The following is a 22,929-nucleotide window of genomic DNA, read 5'->3' as shown; positions in this document are numbered from 1 at the left end:
TCACATGATCCCTCCCCACATTGTTGGAAATCATTATCCATCCTCAACGTAACCAGATACAGTTTCATGAATCTCCACCACAACAAATGACCTTCTTTCTGTGTAAAATCTAAGTGTGTTGCCTGACAAGAACATATCAATCCAAGTAATAAATGTCCACCATCAAATGAAAATTGCCAGCTCCTTTGGATTCTTACTGTTGAGTCTGTGGTCATTCATGTGGATGGGCAACGTGTGTGGATGTGTAATGGATCCAGTGTCCAATAATGGATAATTATCTCATATAGGACATTTAGTGTTGCATGGATCTCCTGATGAGAAGAAGTTATACACACTGACCAGTGGAAACATTGTCACAGCGCCCAACAGAGAGCCTAACTGCACCACAGCACCACACCACACGAGAGCACTGTGGCCCTCATCTCGCAGGATGACTCCAACGATCACCTTTACATAGGACAGAGTAAGAATAAATAGGACCCAAGCCAACACCTGTGAAAACAAACAAAGTGAGGCTTCTTTTTAGTTTTGAAAGAGTTGAGAAACCCACTATGTGAAACATAAGCCAATCTCAAAACATTTTATTATGAATTTTAAAACTGGCAACATTGGACAAAATGGTAAGAAATGTCTTCCTTTCTTTCTTTTTAGTAAGTGGATGATGAATGTAGGACAAATATTATATAAACATTTATATAGTAACTATGGTTTGTACTTGATTTGTACCAAAAGCAAGAATATAGACTTACAATGAGTACAATTCCTGTTGTGTCATTGACCAGTAGTGGACATGGACTCAGTACTGCCATGGTCATGATGTACATTCCAACTGCACTGCCTAGGATTGTGAGAGCTCCCATCAACAATAGGGACCTTTGTGAACAAGAAAGATACATTATATTGTACATAGTTTCATGCAATTGAATATACAGTATGTCAACACTAACAGGCTTCATTTATCTTAGTGAGTTAGGTTCTGTTAATTAGTTGAAAGTTGAAATCTCAACAGGGATTGTCATTGAATTGATTTCATAATGTAAGGCCTGTTTATCACTAGCCCTAGAACGGCTCTTGTTGTTACATACAGTAAGTACAGTATTTCACATACAGAGCCATAGAACACCCAGGTTAATTTCTGTTCGGGTTCAAAATGGGCGGCCTAAATGTGATAAATGCTCTGTTTGTACTCACCCATTAAATAATTCCAAAGACGTGGTGTGAAAAATGGTCCTCTAGTTTTATATCCATGTGAAAGTTCTGGCACAAAACGCGTATTTAGTGAATTATCTCCACTTTTTCAAGAGATGCACACGGACGCCTTTCTCTCCGGCGAGGGGGGGGGGGGCGGAAAGATCGATGAACTGAGTTTACAAATACGTCCTGTTTACCGCAGACGTCATCACCAATTGACCAGGGAAACACAAAAGTTTGCGGTCACACAATTGGCAGGTGCTTTGCGATAGGTGCTGGGTAATTAATCACACCACCTGCCAATTGTGTGACTGCAAACTTTTGTGTTTCCCTGGTCAATTGGTCATTTATCACATTTATGCCGCCCATTTTGAACCCGAACCAGGATCTGATGCAAGCGATCTATGCCTGAGATACATGAAAATTTACGAAGTATAATTAAATGATCACAGGCATTCTAGGTCTAGTTTATCACCTACTGTAACTCAGTGTTAGGTAATATGTTAGGTCCTAACATTATTCTACGTGTACAGTATAATAATTAATTATGTAAGATTGCTGTTTGGTAACTTGAGTGGTGCAGGTGAACTATAGGCTATTTACCATTTTGGAATGAAGCTCTCCTAATGTTTTTAATTGAAAATCCACATAGAACTCCAACTAACCTTATTGGGAAGAACATGGCGATGAAGCAGGCTAGAGGGTTGGACACCGCAGCCATGGTGGCTGAAAGGTGATAGGCATTAATCCCATAGGGCAGACATGAATAGGACTGCACCGAAGGAAGCACAACATTTGACAAGGCACAGACCCAGGCGAGGATGGAGAAGATGTAGATCACCTGGACATAGCTGTAATTTCCATTGCCAAAGCTGCTCCTGGGCTTGCTGGGCTTGCTGTAGAGATCCATCATGGGCTCAGTCAACTTCTTCTGTTTCTGAGCTGCGTTGCCATTTTCCTTTACACCGTTGGTGTACTGACAATCGGAACGCTCCCTGGCGATAGTCGGGTGGTAGTTCAGCAGCAGGAATGCCACCAGGCACACAACCATCATTCCACTCAGGAAGAAGAAAAACACCTCAGCAGAGAAGTTGGCCGGCTGGTACTGGGCCTGGAGGTCATAGGTCATAGCACTGTCAGAGCCGTTTACTTTGTGGTTAAGAGAGTGGGTAGCGTTCACACAGTGCATCACCCCGACACCCTGGAATAAAGCCACTAGGGCTGGCAGCAGGCCGCTCATACCCTCTCCGATATAGTAGGTGGTGAGATACTGGGGCTTGAGGCGCATCATGAAAGGCAGGAACGTGACGGAGGAGGTGCAGTCCACCATTGAGAGAAAGAAGGTCAGGATGAGGAGAGCTATGCTGCGCGGTGCGCCTGCCATCACCATGGTTTCTTTCCAGAAGAATGCCAATAGGAAGCTGGCTAAGCAGCCCAGGGCGATGATCACATATATGACCACAGTCTCATTCAGTACACCCGGCTGGAAGCGATGAATCAGGGTAACAAAGAGGGGCCCCACATTGGCCATCTGGATGATGACAGAGAGGTAGGAGGGCAGGTACCAACCCTCTGGGATATGGGGGACAATCAGAGGCAGTTCCACCCACAGGCCATTGATGGCCACCCAGGAGCCCATGCCAAACAGGCATGCCATCAGGTGTGTGAGAAGTGACATGGTGGGTGGCCACGTGGCAGGATTATCTAAAGTTAAATGGCAAACATACAATTAATCATTGCAAGACAAGTGGCCTCTATATTTGTAGGAAAAAGGGGAATATCCGCACTCTCTTAATTAAGATTTAATTAAGAATGTGTAACCCCTGTGACTGTTAACTGTGAGTGGACGATCCAATTAAGCATTACACTTGTTTACAAGAGGGTCCACCTTGTTCAATTCATCAAAACATTTAGAGAACAACAGATACTGGCCCACTCCAAATAATAAATAACAAATAATATAAATGTCAAATAATATAACAGAGGCTACCCGACGATCCGACAACCCAGGCTCAAGCGAAGTGATCTGCTCGCCTCCACTAACCAGCCACCTATACTATGCAGTCTTTTAAATCTCAAATGGGAGAATCCTAGGGCAACTCTGTAATTCATTAGTAGCATTAGGCAGTCAATTTAACTTCAATAGGTAATGAAAGGTTTAATAGTTCACTTTTTTTCTTTTTTTCCTCCTTGCCTACTTCTTGCCTCCATCACTTTTCTAAGCGTATAATTGGTTGAGGGTTGGGACGAGCTGGTGTGTGTGTGTGTGTGTGTGTGTGTGTGTGTGTGTGTGTGTGTGTGTGTGCGCTGCACCTGGTTTGAGCAGGAGGTGTGTGTGTCTGAAGAGCACACATGCACTAGACTAGAGTACTTCCAAAAGTGGTATTTGGCATACCATGCCGTTTTTGAAAATTATATACCGTTTTTCAAAACGGTATATAAACCGATGTGATTGTAGACCCCTGAACAGTTTTATTGCCATCGGAACAACGGTGTGCCTGTGGCACCCAGGGGTCCCTGGTGGGGCCAAACGGGACCCCATGTGGCTAATGCGATGGCATACTCCACTGTTTTGAAGAACGGTATACCGTTTCGAAAATGGTTTATACCACTTTTAAAATGGTATACCGTTTTGAAAAACGGTATAGCTATTTCCAAAAGATTTTTATACATTTTGAACTTGTGGTGTCATGGGCTCAGGGATAGGGGCTGGAAGGGAACCACAACGTTGCCAGTTCATGGTTTCCTCTGTCATCAGTGTATGAATGCATGTGAATGGGTGAATGTAACGCACAATCTAAGCGGCTTGGTTAAAGTGATTGTGAATGCACCATTTTTGTGAAACGGGAAATTCTGCATAATGAGTACTTTTTGCACTTTAAGTATAATTTTTGTACTATTTACTATTGTTGATGCTGCTGTATGGAGGCACTAAACACATTTTCATTGTATTCCATACAGTGACAATAAAATATCTTTTCTTATCTAATAGGTGCTTCCATACAGTGACAATAAAAGATCTTTTCTTATCTAATAGGTGCAGATGTGATTAGACTGACATCTTAAAAGAATTCAGGCGCTGTCTGTTAAGCAAGGCGACTGGGCAAATCATCTTATTTTCTAAAATTGGATATACAGGTACAAGCTGTGTGAGCTTGTGAGCATACTCTAGTCTAGGACCTATAATGTTATCCCAGCCCAGAGTCTTCTAGGTGAAAGCCATTGTTATTATGGCAATATAAACGTGCAACATCTCACAGACCGAAGAAGACATGCAATGAGCAGGCATGCAGTTCTCTACCAATTTCTTTTTTAGGCTTTGTGAATTATTCCTACTCTAGTTAATGTTTGTTCTATGTTCCAGGAGAGAAGCAAAGTCACGGCTGCACTCTGGAATTATTATTTTTTGTTACTGGCATTTGTTCTGACGTGGCACGTGGCACGTGAATTGTACGAATGTTTAAACGGAGCATGGCATCATAATTAACAGGGCCATGTGGATGATGTGTTGGCTTTGTTGGTTTTTAGTGCACAATGAATTCCATGTGCCTTTTACTTTCTAATTTGTATTGTTGACAAATAAAGTTGAACCTTGAACCTTGTCATGTGTGTGATGTACCAACATACTTTCTCGTTAAAAGATCAATGACATGTTCCTTTTCCTTACAGGGAAGTGTATTGTTTAAACTGGCTTATGATATCAAGACTCCGGTAAGGTAAGCATGGCCACCTACTGTACACTGTAGCTTACACAAGTATTGCATAATCTAAGAAAACATCTGATATAGCATTGTTTATTGACCAGAAGGAAGGCATGCACTGGAGAGTCTTTGATCAATGAAAGAATGGCAAATACAAGAAATTGAATGCATGCAGGTCCTCAAAACTGAATATAAAATGGCAGAGGGAAAAACAAAGTTAGTTAACAGATGCCCTGTGGTAACTTAAAATTATATAATTTTCTCTTAAATTTATATTTGAACTTTATTTATCCATCCAATAAATGTTTTTGACAACATAACAAACATTAACCACCCATGTTGAGTGGATAGTGCAGTGTAGAAAATAACAAATGATTACTAAACTGTGCCACCAATGCGTTCTTATTCAAATTAATTTAAAACATCAAATAACATAATTGATTAAGTAATGCATTAAATTAAAGGCTATATTTGCAGAAACATAAATTATAAAGGGAGAAGACATTTATGAAATAAAAACAAATAAGCTAAGTTAAGCTTTCCAGAAAGACTTTTACCCTGTAACAAATGTAAGCATGATTTGATATTTTCATTTGCATAAAGTAAATTTAAATAAAATACTCACATGCAGATCAGTCACAGTTTGAGGTCTGTATAGGAGAAAGAAGCCAAAGTCCTGTGCGTTAAATCCCATGTGAGAGCCGACGGATTATAACTTCTGGAGGGGGTGGGTGTGTGATAGTCTTTAGCCAACCAAGACACACACTGACATAACATTAGTCGTCCTTTTTAAACCCATGAATGTATTCTTTAGGACCCTCAGAAGGAACATCTGCAGTCTCATTCTCACCTACGATTCCTTTGTCTCCTCTGTGGAAAGAAACTTCTGATCAACTCAATTCTAGAAATTACTGATTTAATTAATTCTGCTTAAGGGGATCATGGGGACTATGCTAAGGGGTGAAAAACTGTGTTGTTTTCGCAGTTGCATAATACACATTAAACTGGCAGAAACTTACTGTACTGACTGAAACGTGGATACAAGATTTATTGTCATACCAAAAAAATATACTGTACTGTATGCTGTATGTAAGGTTCGATTTGTGAACAAAATTAGCCTTGCAAATAGCAGATCTACAAGCTCACAATACATGGCATCAACTGGCAGATCTGCTATTAAAAGATATATCACTTTGACTATATGGTATATCATTTCTGGGGAATTTATTTTCCACTAATTGATGTTCACTGCTTACGTACCAGTTGTATTGAAGGGAATATGGCTATGCTGAATCTTGGGCGCTGATTTGCATGGCTGGTTTTGATGGCTAAGTTCATGTGTCGGCCAGAATAGCACGTAGGCCCTTAATTTCAAATATTAAAGAATGAGAGGCTTGATGCTGGGTTTTTCCCTTTTACTGTTCTCCTTGCAGCCATGCAGACGTGTAACAGCTTTGAACTGTGGTTTTACGGTCGTTGACGCATTAAGCATACAAGACACTCTAGTTTGGAGCAGGCTCAAACTAACTGAATTTGACATCTTATGACGACTGAATACTCTTTTGAGTGTCTCTGATGCTGTGTTCACTTACAAAGATACATTCTACCTAGTAATTCGCATTATACCCGTTGTCAGAGTAGCCGTTGTAACCATCTGCCTCTGTGTCCCTTTTGTCCCCATATGGAGATCTCATATCTGTCTGTCCATGTCCATATATGGAGATCCCTGATGTAATCGGTATATGGGCATGCCCATGTATGGGCAATACTGGAAAATACTTGTGCTGTGCTAAATGTGGAAAATGTAGCCCTCTGAAGCTACTGGCACTTTGGTAGCCCTCTGAAGCTACTGGTACTTTGGTAGCCCTCTGAAGCTGCTGAAGAAGACAATCCCAGATCGCCTTATGGTGAACTTCATCATGGAGATGCTGTCAAACTGCAGCTTCACACTACAGACCAATGATGGCCAGTGAAGCAGGCTTGGAAGACTGAGAAATGGGGTTCCACAGGGGTCTGTCCTCTCACCAATGCTGATTTACATCTACAATCTACCGGAGCATCCAGATAATATGGTGTTCCCCCTGGAATCTCAGGTTCCTCCGCTGCATCCTCCATGCCATGGAGGACAGTGGTGGGTCGCTAAAGGCCCATTCATACTCGTAGGTGATATGAGTCGAGGCCATCATACTCACGGTGAGGTCCTTAATCATTGACCCTGCCGATCCCTCTGGTTCAGATGCACAAACTCTGTGCTGCAAAACCAAGGGGGCCGCCACCCAAATTCTAGACCAATTAGTGCCGTTCACTGATTGGTCTAGAAGTTGGGTGGGCGGTGATCTCTGACTTCAAGCTAGGGAGGCAGAGGATGGAGCTGTCGGAGGTGAAGCTATATGGTGGGGCTGGCGCATAGGTAACAGAGATTGGTATAACACAACTTTGTGATCAAAACTTTATGATCAACTATTTTGTCCTGCTCATATATAGGCTAACAATTACCAATATAATCAACTTAGTAAATGTGTGAAATACTGTCCCCCAGAGGGAATGTGTGCTGCAGCAGAGAGGTGGCCCAGGTATGGCTCCTTACTTCTCTATGCAGAAGCATTGCTACACCCTAAACCCAAAGCATCACATAATTATGCCCAGCCAGCCATGCCCCATGACCTGAATACTGTACTCAACATAATCCATACATTTTTAGAGTATTAATAGTAATTGGACAACTGATTTTGTATCTTGATGATACAGTACGTATACGGTAATTGAAGCGTAGTATATTATGAATGACCAAAAACGTCTTTCCAAATGAACAGATGCGATCAGGTTGGCGGGGTACAGTGCATGATCCAGTTGATGTACTAGAGTAGATCGGGTGGTGCGCCACATTCCACCTTGGGCTTGAGCCTGTAACCCTGAATCTGTATGTGCTATGCAGGCTGTGTATGGCACTTCCTTGCATCCTCATGGAGAGTTGGAAGACCCCATTTTAAACAAGTTAGTACATGCATGCATGCGTGCGCATGCGTCAAAGAGTGATAAATATATTCAGTGTAATATTGTAATAATTTGAAGAGACAGTAATCCATTAGAAATAGCCATTTAACACATTATAGCCCATTTCTGCAGACGTTACAGGCACCTGGGATACAGCCAGGAACTTTGTTGGTGTTGGATTACCTGTATAATCAATTCAGAGTTGTGTCCTGTGTGCGTGGTGACCCGTGTATTAGATAGGAATTTCCTGAATCTCCTGATTCACATTATCAAGGTTTTCCCCCTCTCTTGGCTTTCAATACAATTGAATAGAAAAAATATGTAAGAAAACAATAATAATATTCCAGGGGACCCCCCACACGGTAACTCGTCATTTTTCGACTGCGGGGCGACTCACCGGTCTTGAGCTCCTGTGGGTCTGGAAGTTCCGGGGACCACCTGGGGTCACGGGTTTGATTTATTAACCACTTGAATCCTAGCATCCCTATTCTGTAGGGAACATTATCAGAAAATAGAAGTACAAGCCAGACTAAGTACAGAGCCAAATTTCTATGAGGTACTGTCTGAAAATACACATTAACATGAATCCAACATACAGACGAAAAATCTGAATTCACAATTGACATAATTACACATTATGTAGTAGGGGGCGGGGGTCCTTGCTTCATCTCTGTCTCAGTTAACACTAGGAAGTCTGAGCAGCTGTTCTGACCGAATTTGGCCTGAAAAACATTGAAAACCCCTGCAGTAACAGATAGTTGTGCTAGTCCAAGCCATACGGTACATATCTAAAACCGTTACTTTTCTGGCAGTGGAAAAAAGGACCTTAGAATCAGCTAAATATGGTGAGCTAGCTTTGAAATCCACATATCAAGTTGCATGCCTTCTCCAAAATAAACAGCCAACCAGCCAGGGACCCACAAAGCTCCGCAATGGAGTGGTTGTACCACTCAAAAAGTAAAATAAGTAAGGGTGAAATGGTCCGTCAGTGCCACGAAGGATGCAAATTTTCCACAACCTAATAGTAATTTGAGGGTCCTTAATAGCATGAAAACGTTTGAGAACCACTGTGCTCTATTATGAAATTATAAAATGTAGTCTATACCAGTAAGTCGAGAGTAATAATAGCCTAAAGCAGGTCAGACATCGCTAGTACCATCTAAGTATAGACTAGAGCAGGGATACTCAAATAGATTTACCTGTGGGCCACATTACAGAAATGGCAAGGGGCCAGGGGCCAGTAGATAAAATTACGACATTAATGATACTTGATAACTTCTCTCTTTCAATTGCTTTATTTTCGCAAAATGTATCAAAGTACAATGTGCATGCACACAATATGTAAATAAATAAATGTGTTACATTTTCTTGCATAAACACAAAGAGCTGTTTCCATAACTGCACAAATTATTGCACATAACATGAGTAGCTGTTATAATAACATAACATGAGTAGCTCTTTGCCTGCCTGCCTGCCTGCCTGCCTGCCTGTCTGTCTGTCTGTCCATGAGTAGTTATTTGTCTGTCCGTCAATGAGTAGCTGTCTTACTGTCTGCCTGTCTATGAGTAGCTGTCTGCCTGCCTGTCTATGAGTAGCTGTCTGTCTGCCTGCCTGTCCAATTGTCCATGAGTAGCTGTCTGTCTGCCTGTCTGAGTAGCTGTCTGCCTGCCTGCCTAATTGTCCATGAGTAGCTGTCTGTCTGCCTGTCTATGAGTAGCTGTCTGCCTGCCTGCCTAATTGTCCATGAGTAGCTGTCTGTCTGCCTGTCTATGAGTAGCTGTCTGCCTTCCTGCCTGTCCAATTGTCCATGAGTAGCTGTCTGTCTGTCTATGAGTAGCTGTCTGCCTGCCTGTCCAATTGTCCATGAGTAGCTGTCTGTCTGTCTATGAGTAGCTGTCTGCCTTCCTGCCTGTCCAATTGTCCATGAGGAGCTGTCTGCCTGCCTGTCCAATTCTCCATGAGTAGCTGTCTGTCTGCCTGTCTATGAGTAGCTGTCTGACTGCCTGCCTGTCCAATTCTCCATGAGTAGCTGTCTGTCTGTCTGCCTGTCTATGAGTAGCTGTCTGTCTGCCTGCCTGCCAGCCAGCAAGTTGGTTAACAGAAAATAAATTGTTATGGCTGAGTAAAATAAAATACAATAAACACAATTTGCCTGAAAATAGATTACCCAGCTATGACCTTTTTCATGAAAAAAAATGAGTAGTGATATGGCTGACTGAGTAAAATAAAACAATCTACCTGAAAATAGATAGTTTTTTTTCCGCAATTTCCATTTCCGCAATTTCCTCAATTTCCATTTCCACCATTTCCGCAATTACAATTTCCGCAATTTCCATTTCCAACTATTAATGGCAGCTGGGTTTCATCATTAAAATAAAATAGAATTCTGTCCGTTTAGCTATAAAATTATGTCAGGGAATAGGGATACACAGTATATGTCTTTCATTTGCATTGCATCTCCCCCCCAAGCTTTTATTTTCGTTCGAGTAATAGTACAACTCTAATAGTATTACTTATAATAATGTAATTAAAGATAACTTCATTCAGATTTATTTATTTTTATTTCATTTTCCAGATTTCTTTTTCTTCTTTTTTTTAGATTTTCATTGGTGGGCCAGTCATAATGGTCCCGCGGGCCTGAGGTTGAGTATCACTGGACTAGAGGGATACTGCCCAGATTTCACTCTGCTTCTACTACTAGACATACAATGATGCATTTATATTAAAACAATACCAGCTTGATGTTTGCTTGGCACAATTTCAACTTCTCACTGTAAGCAAGAACATGCACGCATCAGATGTAGGCTAGATTAAAAAAAATAAACACATTAAAATATTTTATGCTGAATGTTTTAGTTGAAACTGAGAATAGAAGTGACCCAGACCCCCAGGCTTTAGTAACCAAAGTAAACATGATGCCTACAAAACAGAAAAACTACTTGAACAAGTGCCTGTCTTTGTTTTCCAACAAATCTTTGTTTTAGCAACCATAAAGAAATACACTCCATTAGCCGTTGTCCATGATGCTTGCATGAGCATCAGCTGATGGAAAATGATACAAATCCAGACAAAATAGTTGGTAACATTCTAAAAGACAAGTGACATGATGAATTAAACATTTACCACATTTTACTTATTGAAAATCAGTACAAAACAAATGTATAAATATTTCATCATAATTGTAAATAATTTGACATTCATGGCATTGAGGTACTGTAGCAGCGTGTTCAACAAAAAATTACATACAGGTACTAGTACATATTATAAACACAATGTAGGTTTCTAACAAGAACTGAAATGGCACAATCCCTTGTTCACAACTAAATAAGTCTAATAGCAAATCCAAAAACTCTTCCCTTAAGGCACCATTAGCTTAGTCTACACATTTGGAATGATTACATTTTTAACTAGTATCAGTTAAAATATTAGTACAAAATTTGCCTTGCAAAATCTTAAAAGAAAACATATCAGTTCTCAGGCATAATTTTCACAGGAAATCCATGAATGTCACTGCATGTAAGCAATAAATCTAATCTAGACTAGATATACAATTACTTGCCTTAAGTCATTGCATTTTAAATTATATTACAGTATTTACAAATTCAACATATCTGATAATGCCACATTTGGATACAAATGCTGTTAAATTGAACAATATAAATACTAAAAATAGTAGAGGTAGCCAGCCTTTTCAAAGTGGAAATTAAGTCTTACTAATTCAAAGAAATTCAGTAGATGAAGTAAGATATTTCTCTTGCAACAGAATACAGTATATGCTACTGTACTTTGAATGTTAATGTTTCTTAGATCATGGGGCAACCACTGACCAGTGTGGTTGAAAAGTTTGTGATTCTTTCCCTGAGTAAATCATACTTTGCACATATCAGGGAGGAGAAAAACAGCAGCTACAGTATGTCCGTAATTGTAAGCAATTCAATAAGATACATACAAATCGCTATCAATGCTTCAAGCACTTGTGGCATAGGCATTTTACATCCCAACAGCCAATGCACAGCAGCTGAATGCACCCATCATCTTGGAATGTTTTATTTTTACTAGCTCCCGCCTCCCAGGGCTTTCATAGTGCCTCTTTGGTTTTGGAAGTGATGCTTAACCCATGGCATGGTCGTGAAGAAAGATTTAGCCTGTCTGGTGCTTGACTATGGACCATTGGACCACGCTCAAAATAGATTTAATAAAAGCGGAGAAATAATTAACCTATATCCTATGAATTATATACTATAAATCAATTGGGCTTTATGTCCTCAAACAAAAAACGAACTAGGAGAACCTTATTCATCACATTTGCCACTAAAGGGTGGTTTATACTTAGTTTGCATGCCGGTGTTGTGCACCGGAAAGAGCCGATCCACAAGCTCACAATGTGTAACGCTGAAACACTATTGAGCTTGTAGATCTCTATTTTTGGTGCACAACATCAGTGCGTATAATGGTGCTTTAACTGCAGTTATTCACACATTCCTGAGACCTTTCAAACACATGGTACACGCTAACAAGGGGGAACATGGTGAGGGCCCCGATGAGCGAGCCGGCCTGGATGGAGATGCCGCACCACAGCAGGGCGGCGTGGCCTGCCTCATGAAGCAAAGTCCCAATCGCCACCTTCAGATAGGAGAAGAGCCCTGTGAAGATGATCCAGGATATAACCTGTGTAGCGGGAGAGGGCAGTAGTTAGAACAATATGTAACACACATCCACCTATTTTGGTGCTGAGCCAAACTGTAAGGGCAGTGAAATAATTTAGAAAGGGAAGGGCTCACAATATTGAAGTTTGGAGCATTCAAGGTGAGCTGTGAACCCTTTTCTATTAGTAGTTAGATGTATCCACATAAAATTATATAAGCTAAGATGTTAAACAAAACAGCTTCAGTTGTGTTAATGATCTGATGTAACAAATGGCATGTTCATTTACCACTAAGGTCACTCCAGCAGCATACCCCAGGAGAGGGGGACAGGGGCTGAGTGCTGCTAATGCCATGAGATATGCCGCAAACACCCCTCCTCCCAAAGACATGGACCCAAGACCCACAGAAGACCTGGAAGGTAGGGAGTTAAATTATCACTGGACAAGACAAAACCATAGACATTATACAAATTTGTAAATATTTACAAATTGCAAATCTGTCTGGCACAGAGGGTGACTTCTGCTGTAATCATTCTATTTTGACAACCACATTTATTCACCTGAGGAGAATGAACATGGCCACAAAGCAGGCCAGGGGATTGGCAATGTTGCCAAGGACAACAGACAAGTGATAGGTCATGGTGCCATAAGGCAGACAGGAGAAGCTCTGGACTGATGGCAGGACTCCGTTAGTTAGTGCGTTGGAGACCCCAAGCAGCACCAGGAGGTAGATGTTGCGTGACGTCCAAAAAGTCTGAATGGGTGGCTGCACCTCCAACTCCACCTGATCCTCAGACACTGGCGTTCCTCCGTTTTGTAGCGGGTGCGTCTCCTCCACATCTGCCTTTTCCGCCACTGCGATAGAGTCTGGCTCCAGCTTAGTCGGAACCTGCTGCTTCAGTTGTGGCACTGTCTGTCTTTGTACAAGTGCTTGAAAGCAAAGGGCTGAGATGGACAGCATAACAAACAGAAACCAAAAGAAGTTCTGGGCAGGAAAGTTCTCTTTCAGGTACACGGGCTGCACCGTGCCATTCTCAGTTTTACAGTCCACCTTCCCCACACCCTGCCCCAAGGCTACGATGCTAGGGAACAGGGCACTGAGGCCCTGGCCAATGAAGAACGTGCGAATGTACTGAGGTGGGTAACGGAACATGAAGGGCAGGAAGGTGACATTGGACGTACAGCAAACAAGCGACAGCAGAAAGGTGAACAGCAGGAATGGTACTGATCTTTCCTCTCCGGCGACTTCCATTTTACGATCCCAGAAGATGGCCAGGAAGACAGATGTCACCACTGCCAAAATCTGGATGAAGTGTATGACCAGGCGCTCATTCAGTCTTCCCGGAGCACAGTGGTGGGTAACGGTCACTGCAATTGGACCCAGGTTCCCAAATGCTATCAGCACAGAGAGATACGCTGGCAAGTTCCACCCTGGAAACAAAGGGACTGTGTTAACACATGCAACAAGAATGCTATGAAAGCTGCTGGCTCACATGTCAATAAATAACCAATGGTGTAGTACTCTCATTCACATGGCTCCTTTATGACTGGATTATCAGTTCTAGAACTTTATAACTGATATCATGGCAAATTCAGAGGTTCATTCACCATGAACTTTAGTCTATGATGTGACAATAAATTAATAGTAAAAATGAACAGTAGAAGGTTTATTTGTTATTATTTCAGTATGTCAGTCAGTAAAATATATTTCTAAAGTCCGACCGACAGTTCAAGGAGTACAGCACGCATGTTATTACAACCTGCATGCACTTGTCTCAGACAAAGGCGTCCATCACCATCATTCAGCCTAATTGTGGCTTTAGCTTTAGATCAAAAGAAGCGTTAGCTAAGTTTAGTTATTGTCCATCGCATCTGATGATTGACAATTCACAATTAACGTGAATTATCAGACTGTCACACAAGACAGTCACACTGACCTTCAGGCAGAACACTGACAACCACGGGGAGTTCAAGCCACAGACAGTTGACGGATATCCAGGAGCCCATAGCGAACAGAGCCACCATAACATGGGTCGCTGCAGCACTGTTCCACCAGGTACCTGCCATCGTGCTGCTCTGACAGACTGCAACCGATTACCTCCGGTGTTTTATTATATCGACCTAGTTAAACGTGTTACTTATGTGAAACTGACACAACAGACGAGCAGCAGTATTTCCTAACAGATGATTCATGGCTCGCCGGGTAGCACTAGCACTGCAGCCAGGCCGAAAAACAAATGAACGATGGAGTTGTGCAAATCTCTCTCCGCCCCTGACAACACAGCCAGTCGGAGTGTTCAACGACCAGGGGGCGGGCACTCGAACATGGGTGCGTTCGTTTTCTATGTCCTTCGGATGCAGAGGGCACGTACCCCAACAAAAGTTCCATTCAAATAACAAAAAGCCCCGTCCAATGGGTCCTCGTATTGACATAAGCAAAACTACAACGAAGTACTGTGACTTCTGGCACTGTAACCCACTGAGCTATATAAAGTTGTTAGCCGGATTGCCTGTCCTTTCTTGAACCCCTCAATGATTGGACAGTATTATACAGCTTCTTTAGCTAACAATCTAATCTAAAAATGGCTACAGCAAACTTGTTTCCCCCCCATGACATTTATAACTGTTTAATAAATAATCAATGTTAATGCTCAACATATTTAGCTGTTTGCTTCAATACTTAACATCTAGGATTTCATCATTTTATCTATCATTCTGACAAATCTAAAATAAAAAGTCAACAAATTAGAAAGTTAACATTTTATTGTGCACATTGCAGTCATAAAAAAATTACTTGACACACATTAATATTGCGGTACAATGATAAAACAAAATGTTCTAAAACATAGTAAATTTCCTGAGAATAGATTACACTCTGACCATGAGCAACATTTAAACTACAAAACCCAATCTTTTAGATTAATGTATGTAGCCTACATCCCAAATAGCTCCTGGAATATACAATGGAGTCAACAAGTCTGCATTTACAGACTGGCTCAGCCAGTTCGTGGACAAACCAACCAGTCTGTCCTCTCCATCAGCTATTTGCTTCCTGTACCTCTACACACTTATCTATCTGAAATAAAGAATAAAAATGGCAAACATTGAAGTCACGGAGCACTTAGCTTAACAGTAATCACATTTTCAATTCTTGAATCAAATTACTTTCTTATCTGACAATGCAGTGTCATATTACAGGATTTGGGGCTTTCTTCTAGTAGCCAAATCTAAAATCTCTCAAGCCGTTGCTTTCCTGGCTACATGAGTAGCCTGTTGTAGGCCTGGGCAATTCATATACCACCCTACTGGTGGTATATGAACATCATTTGTGTCAGTTTAGGGGGCTTTTTTGTGCGTCAGTCTAGGTGCCAGAACCAAGGTGTAACTTGGTTTAACACGGGGAAGCGCAAGTTTCAATCTATTAATCATATCTGTGTGCGAGTGGCAAATTAAATTTAAGTTTGGGTTATTGTTATCAAGCACCATTTTTTGGTACAGTATCTCACAGTGGAGTGCTTTCCGTTTTTCAGCACGGGTGTTTCCATCAAAACGGAGCAACAGTTTATCAACATCTTGCTGTGTCTTGCATGGCCCTCCATTTTTAGTCACAGTAGCTACTACTACCTCTCTGTCCATAGGAAGGCTTAGGAAGGTATGTTCCTCATCGGCAAGGTGCTTTCCCTGATCGTCATGCACATAAGTAATTCCCCCTTCTTTCGCCTTCATCTTGTTTTTATCATGCACATAAGTAATCCCCCCTACTTTCTCGTTCATCTTGCTTTTATCTAAACATGCCCTTTTTAAATGGTATGGTATAGCACGTCTTTGACGAGGGCGAGTGGTCTTTCCACCCCATTTGAAGCTGCGGTTTCGTCTTGCACCGCTTGGATTAAAATCTGGTGAATCATCTCCAAATGAATCAAGACTACTGTCCTCTGAGTCACTCGACCATGAGAAATCAGAGGATTTATAATCAGGCTTTTTCTTCTCGTCTTTGTCATCAGGACTATAGACATGGGGATATTCTGCCATTAAAATGGCAAACATGCAGGCCGACAATTGTTGGCACGTGTGTGGCGTTGGGCTTTCACAATATATTCCTCCTGGCAGAAAATCTTTCAAGTTTTCTTCTGTAACAACAATAATCACCTTGAGCATCTTCTGCAAACAGCCTTTTATGCGTTCCAAATTTGTGTGTGGTTGACAAAGATAATGTGATACCCTATCAAAATGTTTTTCTTGCAATGGGAACTGCAGGAAAACATTCGCAATCACCTCAGGTTCCAGGAGTAGTGAAGGATCTTGACACCATTCAGTGAGCTTTTGGTAGAGGCAGAGTATGTATTGGCTGAAGAGTGTGTATTCAGCTCCACTTTTCAGGAGCTGCCAGTATGGACCCAGAATTTTGAGATAAATGATGCCGAGAACACATACAAGGCTCTGTAATATGTCATCATTGGCATCAGCGACAACACTCTCCAGAATAATATTTGGGCAGTCATCAATTTCCAGCTCAAGCAAGTCTGAAAAGAAGAGGGGAATCTCCTGGTGGTGGTGAATAAGGCCTGCTGCAGTTTCAAAGTATTTGGTGTACTCGTTTGACATATCCAACGCCAGCTTTGATGGATTTCCCTTTTCTTTACAGAAAGCTTCCCAGTGCCTTCTGTAATTTTGCTCGGCCGGAGCGTGAGGGCTTAAGACATCAGAGGCCATATGGATGTAACGTGAGGTTACAGTTTCAGAGAAGTTCACTAAGGTCTTGAATTTCGGACTCCCATCACGGCCTAGTTTCTTTCCCGTTTCTTGCATTATTTCCTCTTCAATGCTCATCAACTGCAGCTCAATTGCATCATGTATGTCAACAAGGAAATGGGCATTGTAGTGTAAAAAATTCAAGGGAGGTGCCAGTGTAATGTTTTCTGAAACTGATGTGATTTTTGTCTCGAACTCCATAATTTCTGGGTGATGTTTGGATGTTAGCACATAGTGATTTTTCAGAAGATCCAGAGATGACTTCTTGGACACATGAGTTTTTCCACCATACACATCTTCAAGCTTTTGCACATTGAGCATAGCGATGTCTAGGAGTGTTAAAGATTCCTTTTTATTATCTTGGGAGCCTTCCCCATTATTGGGTTGATTGCCTACATCCCCCAAGGAGTAATTTTCTTTGACAATTTCCTTTTCAGAGACACGTTCCCATTTTTCTGTTATAGGCTTGTCATCTGAATGTTCTTCCATGCTGGGAACATATTCACAATCATCTTTCATCATCACATTTTCATAGGCAGATGTTTCGTTTTGTATGCGTTTCTTTGCACCACATCGTCTGCCTCCATTGCCTTCAACTTTTCTTGGCACGAGTTCAAATGGAGTTTGAAGTAGGTTCTCCATTGCTGTGTTTCTCCTATGACTTCTGGTCTCATAATTCCGATACAAGAGTCTAAATTGTTTTATTTTTGTCCTTAAGGATTTGTAAGCCTTCTGAATATCCCCATCCTGACAAAACTCTGGATTAAAGTTTTTGAGCCAAGTAACCAAGATTACTGGGTCAAGTTTTTCCCTGGTAACAAAGTTAGTCAACTCAAGGATCAAACCATTTGTGATCACCTCAATAGACTGTGCTCGCTCTGCAAAATCTTTCATCTCCAATAGATCTGTTCTCTCAACTCCAATGCTGTCACATATTGGGCCAACAAAATTAAAGTTCACAGCTGACTCCAGGAAGGATTGTCTAGCATCACTTCCTAAACTCAATGTTGTTGCAATGCCCGTTTCAATCAAACGTCGGAAATCGGCAGACTTATGCTCCGGGAAAATCTTCTGCAACCATTCAATCACAGAAATCCAAGAAAGATGACTGTCCTCTCTCATAAGTCCTATTTGAATCAAAACTTTGTTTTTGCATTTTGACTTGTCAAGCTCTAAAACTTGTCCTGTTTGAGGTCCAAAGAAGTCTTCAGTAAGTTTCCAAAACTTGTCATCTCCTGAAAAACAAAGATATTGGTTAGTGAGTATCAATTTGGAGGATATTTGACAAAACAACTGATATAAAAACATAGATTTCTGAAAATTAAATGTTTTCAGTTTATATAGGAAATAGGAATAAGAGCCCAAAATAACAAAATGAAGATCAATACAAAAACTTTAATTGATCATTTACTTATCCTCTGCATTTATGCACCAATCACATTTCTGATCAAGTGAGGTGTTTTGTGGAGAGTGAAAGCCTAAATTGCAAGTCTTTGTAAACATAAGAGTTGCAGACGAGCATCTTTTTCAACATTTTAATAGATTACACATTAGATCTCACACACACACACACACGCACACACACACACACACACACACACACACACACACACACACACACACACACACACACACACACAAATCAAATATGTAAACTTACTCAGATTCGCCTCAGCCACAGCTAACTTCCCATACAGAGAAATGTCGTGGTCTTCCTCCATTGTGTCAACACGGTGTCAGGTTTCTAAACCATATGAAGACACATGCATGATCAAAGTCAGATACATTCATGATGATTAACTGTGGTGAATAATATATTCAATTAAAGTTAGTTTGGTAGCGTGAAGTTGTCGGTGTTTGTACAGCATGACGCGGTTAAAGTAAAAATTAACGTTAGTTTACGAGTGTAATGTAAACATAGTAGTTGTTGTAGGAATGTAACCAGCAGACGTTTAGCATTTAGCATTTCTCACCAGTAAGCGATCGCGCTGCATGCTTTTCTATTAATGTTAGTTTAGTTACGTACTAATAAGCATTTCCAGCACCCCTGTTCGGGTCCATGACTATTTGCACATGGTTTTGAATGTATATTTATAATTTCAGCATTACAACTTACCACAACAAAATCACTTTGTGTATGTAGAGGCAACCCTTCTCTCACTTCTCGTCAGCACTCAGCAGTGGCACTGGATTTAACTCAACTTTGCAGCAGCAGGAATGCAATCAATGCATGAATGGTGAATGCATTGCAGACGCAGATACTTATTTTAGTGTTATGGCGGCAGGTTGGTTGCAATGCTTGCAGGTACATACTGCCACCTACTGTAATAATATATAAAAAATCTGTACGATATACTGTTGTACTGTAATATTATTTTATGCCTTTCCTAATCTGATATGCTTCTCTCAGTTTGCAGAACCGAGTGGAAAGGGATTTGAGGGAATCGGGATATCTGTGACATTTCCACCAATCGCGTCATATCGAAGTGCATTGTGGGAAGTTGTTACTTGTTAGCGCTTTGTTTATTATTTAGCCGATGTAGCAGACCCAAGACCAAATTTATGTAATGTCGCACCTTAATGCCATGATGAAACATCCTGATATAATAAAATAAAAAACACCAAGTTCCGAAAACTGGATATTGAAAATATATTGTGTATTTCTTCAGGTAAGATTGCAATTTCATTTAAAAAAAAGCTGTAATGGCTAGGTAGCTATATAGTAGCTATGCTATGGCTATGCTATGGCTTAGCCTAAAACGTAGAGTCTCGTATAGATGTATTTATAGATTCTGACATTTTCATCTATGTCAGAATCGATAAATACATCTACAACAAGAATACATTTTAACTATGGGTAACAATTTAAACAATGATGGATTAAAAACATTCTGCGTATTCAGTTTCTCAATTTCCATTCTTAAAGTGGTCCAGCTAAATATCATATAGGAAAACATGCTTTGAAACGTTAGTGTCTGACGTTCCACACATAATCTTCAGACCCCATCTCTTGATGTAACTAGATGACTATAGAATTAAAACGTGTTTATTTATTTTTTAATATTTAGATGTGGACGAGTGAAGGCTGTGGCAGCTGTCTATTTGTCTTGGAACTGGACATTGCCTAAATATGGACTCTGAAGTTGTAGCTCAAGGTTCCAGTGAGGGAACTAGTGATGCTACATCATGTACATTAGGTAAGTCAAATCAGGAATAAGGTGTCATGTGCTGTCAAATGTATATCATTCTCTGGTGCATAGCATTAGAAGGACTTCTACTAATTTCAACAACCAGGCAATTCAATGTGCTTTACACAAAACATCAAGCAAAGGGGGAAAAAAATATATATAACACACAATTCTATATTCTATTCTGATATAAATAAAACAAACAATGTTTCTATTGTAGTAACAGAAAAAACTTTTTGAATCGTCATTTACAGAGCCATGACAAATATTGACATTTGGCTATAAATATTGTCCTAACAGGTTTGAGTCTCCCAGCTGTATGTGGGTCTACTGCAAAGAAGCCGTCTTTGAAGAGGAAGTCCAATGTGCCTGCACGTGCCAAGCCAAAGAAAAAAAAGAGGGCCCAGGTCAACCGACCTGCCAAGCTTGGGTACACCGTTCAAGAGGGAGAGGATATGCTCCTGGTAATATCCAACACAAACCAGTATGATAATCTAGCCTGGCGTCCGAAGAAGAAAATAAGCAGAAAAAAGAAGCCTGCTAAGGGCAAATCAAAGGCTGGTCAAATTAAGAGGAGGAAAACCCTCCCTGCTAAGACTAAACCACCAGAGAGTAAGATGGTAGAACAAAAGGTTCTGGTGCATCATCGAGACATTTGCACAGACAGAAGATGGGGAGACGGTCTTCCTGAGGAGGTGTTAATCAAAATCTTTCAGATGGTTGTTATCCACGATGGTGCAGTACCATTTCTTTGCAGGTAACACAATTACAGGCATCACAAAAAGTGTAGAGTGATTATTGCATTTTGTCATACATGTGCTACAACATAAACAGGCCCTAAACACCATGTTAAGCCTCGTTGACCCTGTTTATATGTATGTACTGTAACTTCATCAGTACGTTGTGTGATGTCATGTCCATGCACAAATCTAACCTAGACAAATTCCTATTAGGTAAGAATGATGTGGCTTTTAATTTGATACATGTAGGCGAGTGTTAGGGCTATCCTTGACTAAATTAATTATTATTTGACTTAGTCATAGGGATTTATCAACTAATTGACAGATAATTTCAATCTTGTTTTCTGCATACAATCAGGCAGACACCAGCTGTTTCAGATAGGTGAGGTTGATGAGAACTATAGAGCGCCGAAGTCCTGACGTCACTCTCTCATCCCCTGGTTTCCCCTGGTTCACGGAAATAATTTCTCAATGGAGAATAACATGGGGTCATCTTAAAATCGTTTCATATAAGCATTGTGGTCCAAAAATAAACAAGCTGTCTCTGCATTATTGTCAGGGAGGTGTCTCTGTATCGTTTGCGACAGTCAGTCAGTCACTGTCTGTTTCTAGCGAAAATGTAACTAAATCAGCAGCAGTAACAATAGCGTTTTCTCTCAGTCAGTTGTTCATATCCATATATGAAACTGCCGGGATGACATGTTTATTTTTCAAACAGTTTGAGGCGATCTAAAATCCCCCTATGGGGATTACAATGCAAATAAAAAGTACATGAACCCGTGGATTTGCGGCCTCTACCGATATTGACGTCAGACTTCGGTGCTCTATTCTCAACCTTTCACTACAGCTGCTGGTACTAAAGACTGGTAGAATTAATATCTTATATATTTAGAAATGTCTCATCAAGTACCAGTAGTTCATTTAGAATGGAAAACATATACAAAAAAGACTAATAAATCAACTAAACAATCTTGACCGACTAAGATCAATTAATCAATTATTCAACAAGTCTGCGGGGCCGCACTATTCATTTTGAACCTTCTACCCTTTTGAAAAGTTAACTAACTTAACTGAGAGTGCAGGTTTAATTACTGTATGAGCATACTTGGTGTTGATGGAACTATTGTGAACTAAATCTAATTTTCCTCCTGAAAAAGGATGGCAAGGGTGTGTCGTCTATGGAATACTGCTGCATCCAGTCTTGTGCTGTGGCGCCGTGTGACTGTGGGGCACTGCTGGATTGATCCTGGGAAGACACAGTTGCCTAAAACAGTACTGAAAATTAAGGACACTCTAAACTGGCTGGCACAAAACAGGTCCATGTTATTATTTTTGTCAAATGCCAAGTAGTATAATATTCTGATCTAGTGCAGTTGTTGACAAATGTCCTATCATCTAACTGTTGACTAGATTCTCCCAGCTAAGAGACTTCTCCCTTTGTCACTGGAAAAAGAATGTGGACTATGCTGTAGAAGTAAGTAATGTAATGCATATTGTAGTATACAGGTGGGCTGTGGGTGTGGGCACAGAATATATTTGTTTCTGATTGTCTGTTCATTAATATTGCATATCGAGACACCTCAAACATAGTCCAAGTAAACGGTTGAATCACTGTTCTACATCTTTGCTCATGGTATGCTAACCCATTTAGGACCCCATTTTAATTCCCGTCCTGAATGGGTACAAACAACTTTATTTACTATTTTTCTCAACTGGAG

The 22,929-nt window shown here is 40.7% G+C and overlaps 4 protein-coding genes across 6 annotated transcripts in view; 1 reads left to right on the top strand and 3 right to left on the bottom strand.

Moving 5' to 3' along the window:
* Window positions 1-279: 279 nt before the first annotated feature.
* slc52a3-2a (solute carrier family 52 member 3-2a) lies at window positions 280-2,869 on the bottom strand (the record flags this gene model as incomplete). The annotated part of the gene is made up of 3 exons (XM_080786967.1): window positions 280-492; window positions 750-873; window positions 1,857-2,869. The coding sequence occupies 3 exons, from the start codon at window positions 2,867-2,869 to the stop codon at window positions 280-282; spliced, it is 1,350 nt and encodes a 449-aa protein (XP_080643093.1).
* Window positions 2,870-10,971: 8,102 nt separating this feature from the next.
* On the bottom strand, window positions 10,972-14,740 carry LOC308331953 (solute carrier family 52, riboflavin transporter, member 2-like). Its single transcript, XM_080787510.1, has 4 exons — window positions 14,469-14,740; window positions 13,092-13,962; window positions 12,820-12,943; window positions 10,972-12,554 (listed from the first exon to the last, which is right to left on the bottom strand). The coding sequence occupies exons 1-4, from the start codon at window positions 14,596-14,598 to the stop codon at window positions 12,345-12,347; spliced, it is 1,335 nt and encodes a 444-aa protein (XP_080643636.1). The 5' UTR covers window positions 14,599-14,740; the 3' UTR covers window positions 10,972-12,344.
* A 563-nt stretch (window positions 14,741-15,303) lies between these two features.
* LOC308332017 (uncharacterized protein) lies at window positions 15,304-19,520 on the bottom strand. Its single transcript, XM_080787603.1, has 3 exons — window positions 19,400-19,520; window positions 18,944-19,027; window positions 15,304-18,518 (listed from the first exon to the last, which is right to left on the bottom strand). The coding sequence occupies exons 2-3, from the start codon at window positions 19,002-19,004 to the stop codon at window positions 15,868-15,870; spliced, it is 2,712 nt and encodes a 903-aa protein (XP_080643729.1). The 5' UTR covers window positions 19,005-19,027; window positions 19,400-19,520; the 3' UTR covers window positions 15,304-15,867.
* Window positions 19,521-19,806: 286 nt separating this feature from the next.
* fbxl6 (F-box and leucine-rich repeat protein 6) overlaps window positions 19,807-22,929 on the top strand; it is a 204,083-nt gene continuing 200,960 nt past the window's right edge. For 2 of the 3 annotated variants that reach the window (XR_013965681.1, XM_080787869.1), the window contains exons 1-5: window positions 19,807-19,952; window positions 20,352-20,480; window positions 20,772-21,228; window positions 22,369-22,527; window positions 22,622-22,685. Coding sequence is in view for 2 of the 3 variants with exons in the window: in XM_080787869.1 (XP_080643995.1) it covers window positions 20,414-20,480; window positions 20,772-21,228; window positions 22,369-22,527; window positions 22,622-22,685 (747 nt within the window). In the remaining variant the exon portion in view is untranslated. The remainder of the gene's footprint in view (window positions 19,953-20,351; window positions 20,481-20,771; window positions 21,229-22,368; window positions 22,528-22,621; window positions 22,686-22,929) is intronic. The other variant, XM_080787870.1, reaches the window with a different exon arrangement.

The sequence above is a fragment of the Protomyctophum bolini genome (assembly GCF_963924005.1).
Source record: "Protomyctophum bolini genome assembly, chromosome: 17".
NCBI classification, from domain to species: domain Eukaryota; kingdom Metazoa; phylum Chordata; class Actinopteri; order Myctophiformes; family Myctophidae; genus Protomyctophum; species Protomyctophum bolini.
This window is presented reverse-complemented; position numbering and strand designations above follow the sequence as displayed.

Coding starts and splice junctions, on each gene's coding strand:
- LOC308331953 (XM_080787510.1), bottom strand. CDS start 14,598: ATGGCAGGTACCTGGTGGAACAGTGCTGCAGCGACCCATGTTATGGTG. Junction 13,963..14,468: donor TGTCAGTGTTCTGCCTGAAG/GTCAGTGTGACT, acceptor CTTTGTTTCCAG/GGTGGAACTTGCCAGCGTAT. Junction 12,555..12,819: donor CTGCTGGAGTGACCTTAGTG/GTAAATGAACAT, acceptor CCCGCTACACAG/GTTATATCCTGGATCATCTT.
- LOC308332017 (XM_080787603.1), bottom strand. CDS start 19,004: ATGGAGGAAGACCACGACATTTCTCTGTATGGGAAGTTAGCTGTGGCT. Junction 18,519..18,943: donor TGTGGCTGAGGCGAATCTGA/GTAAGTTTACAT, acceptor TTTGTTTTTCAG/GAGATGACAAGTTTTGGAAA.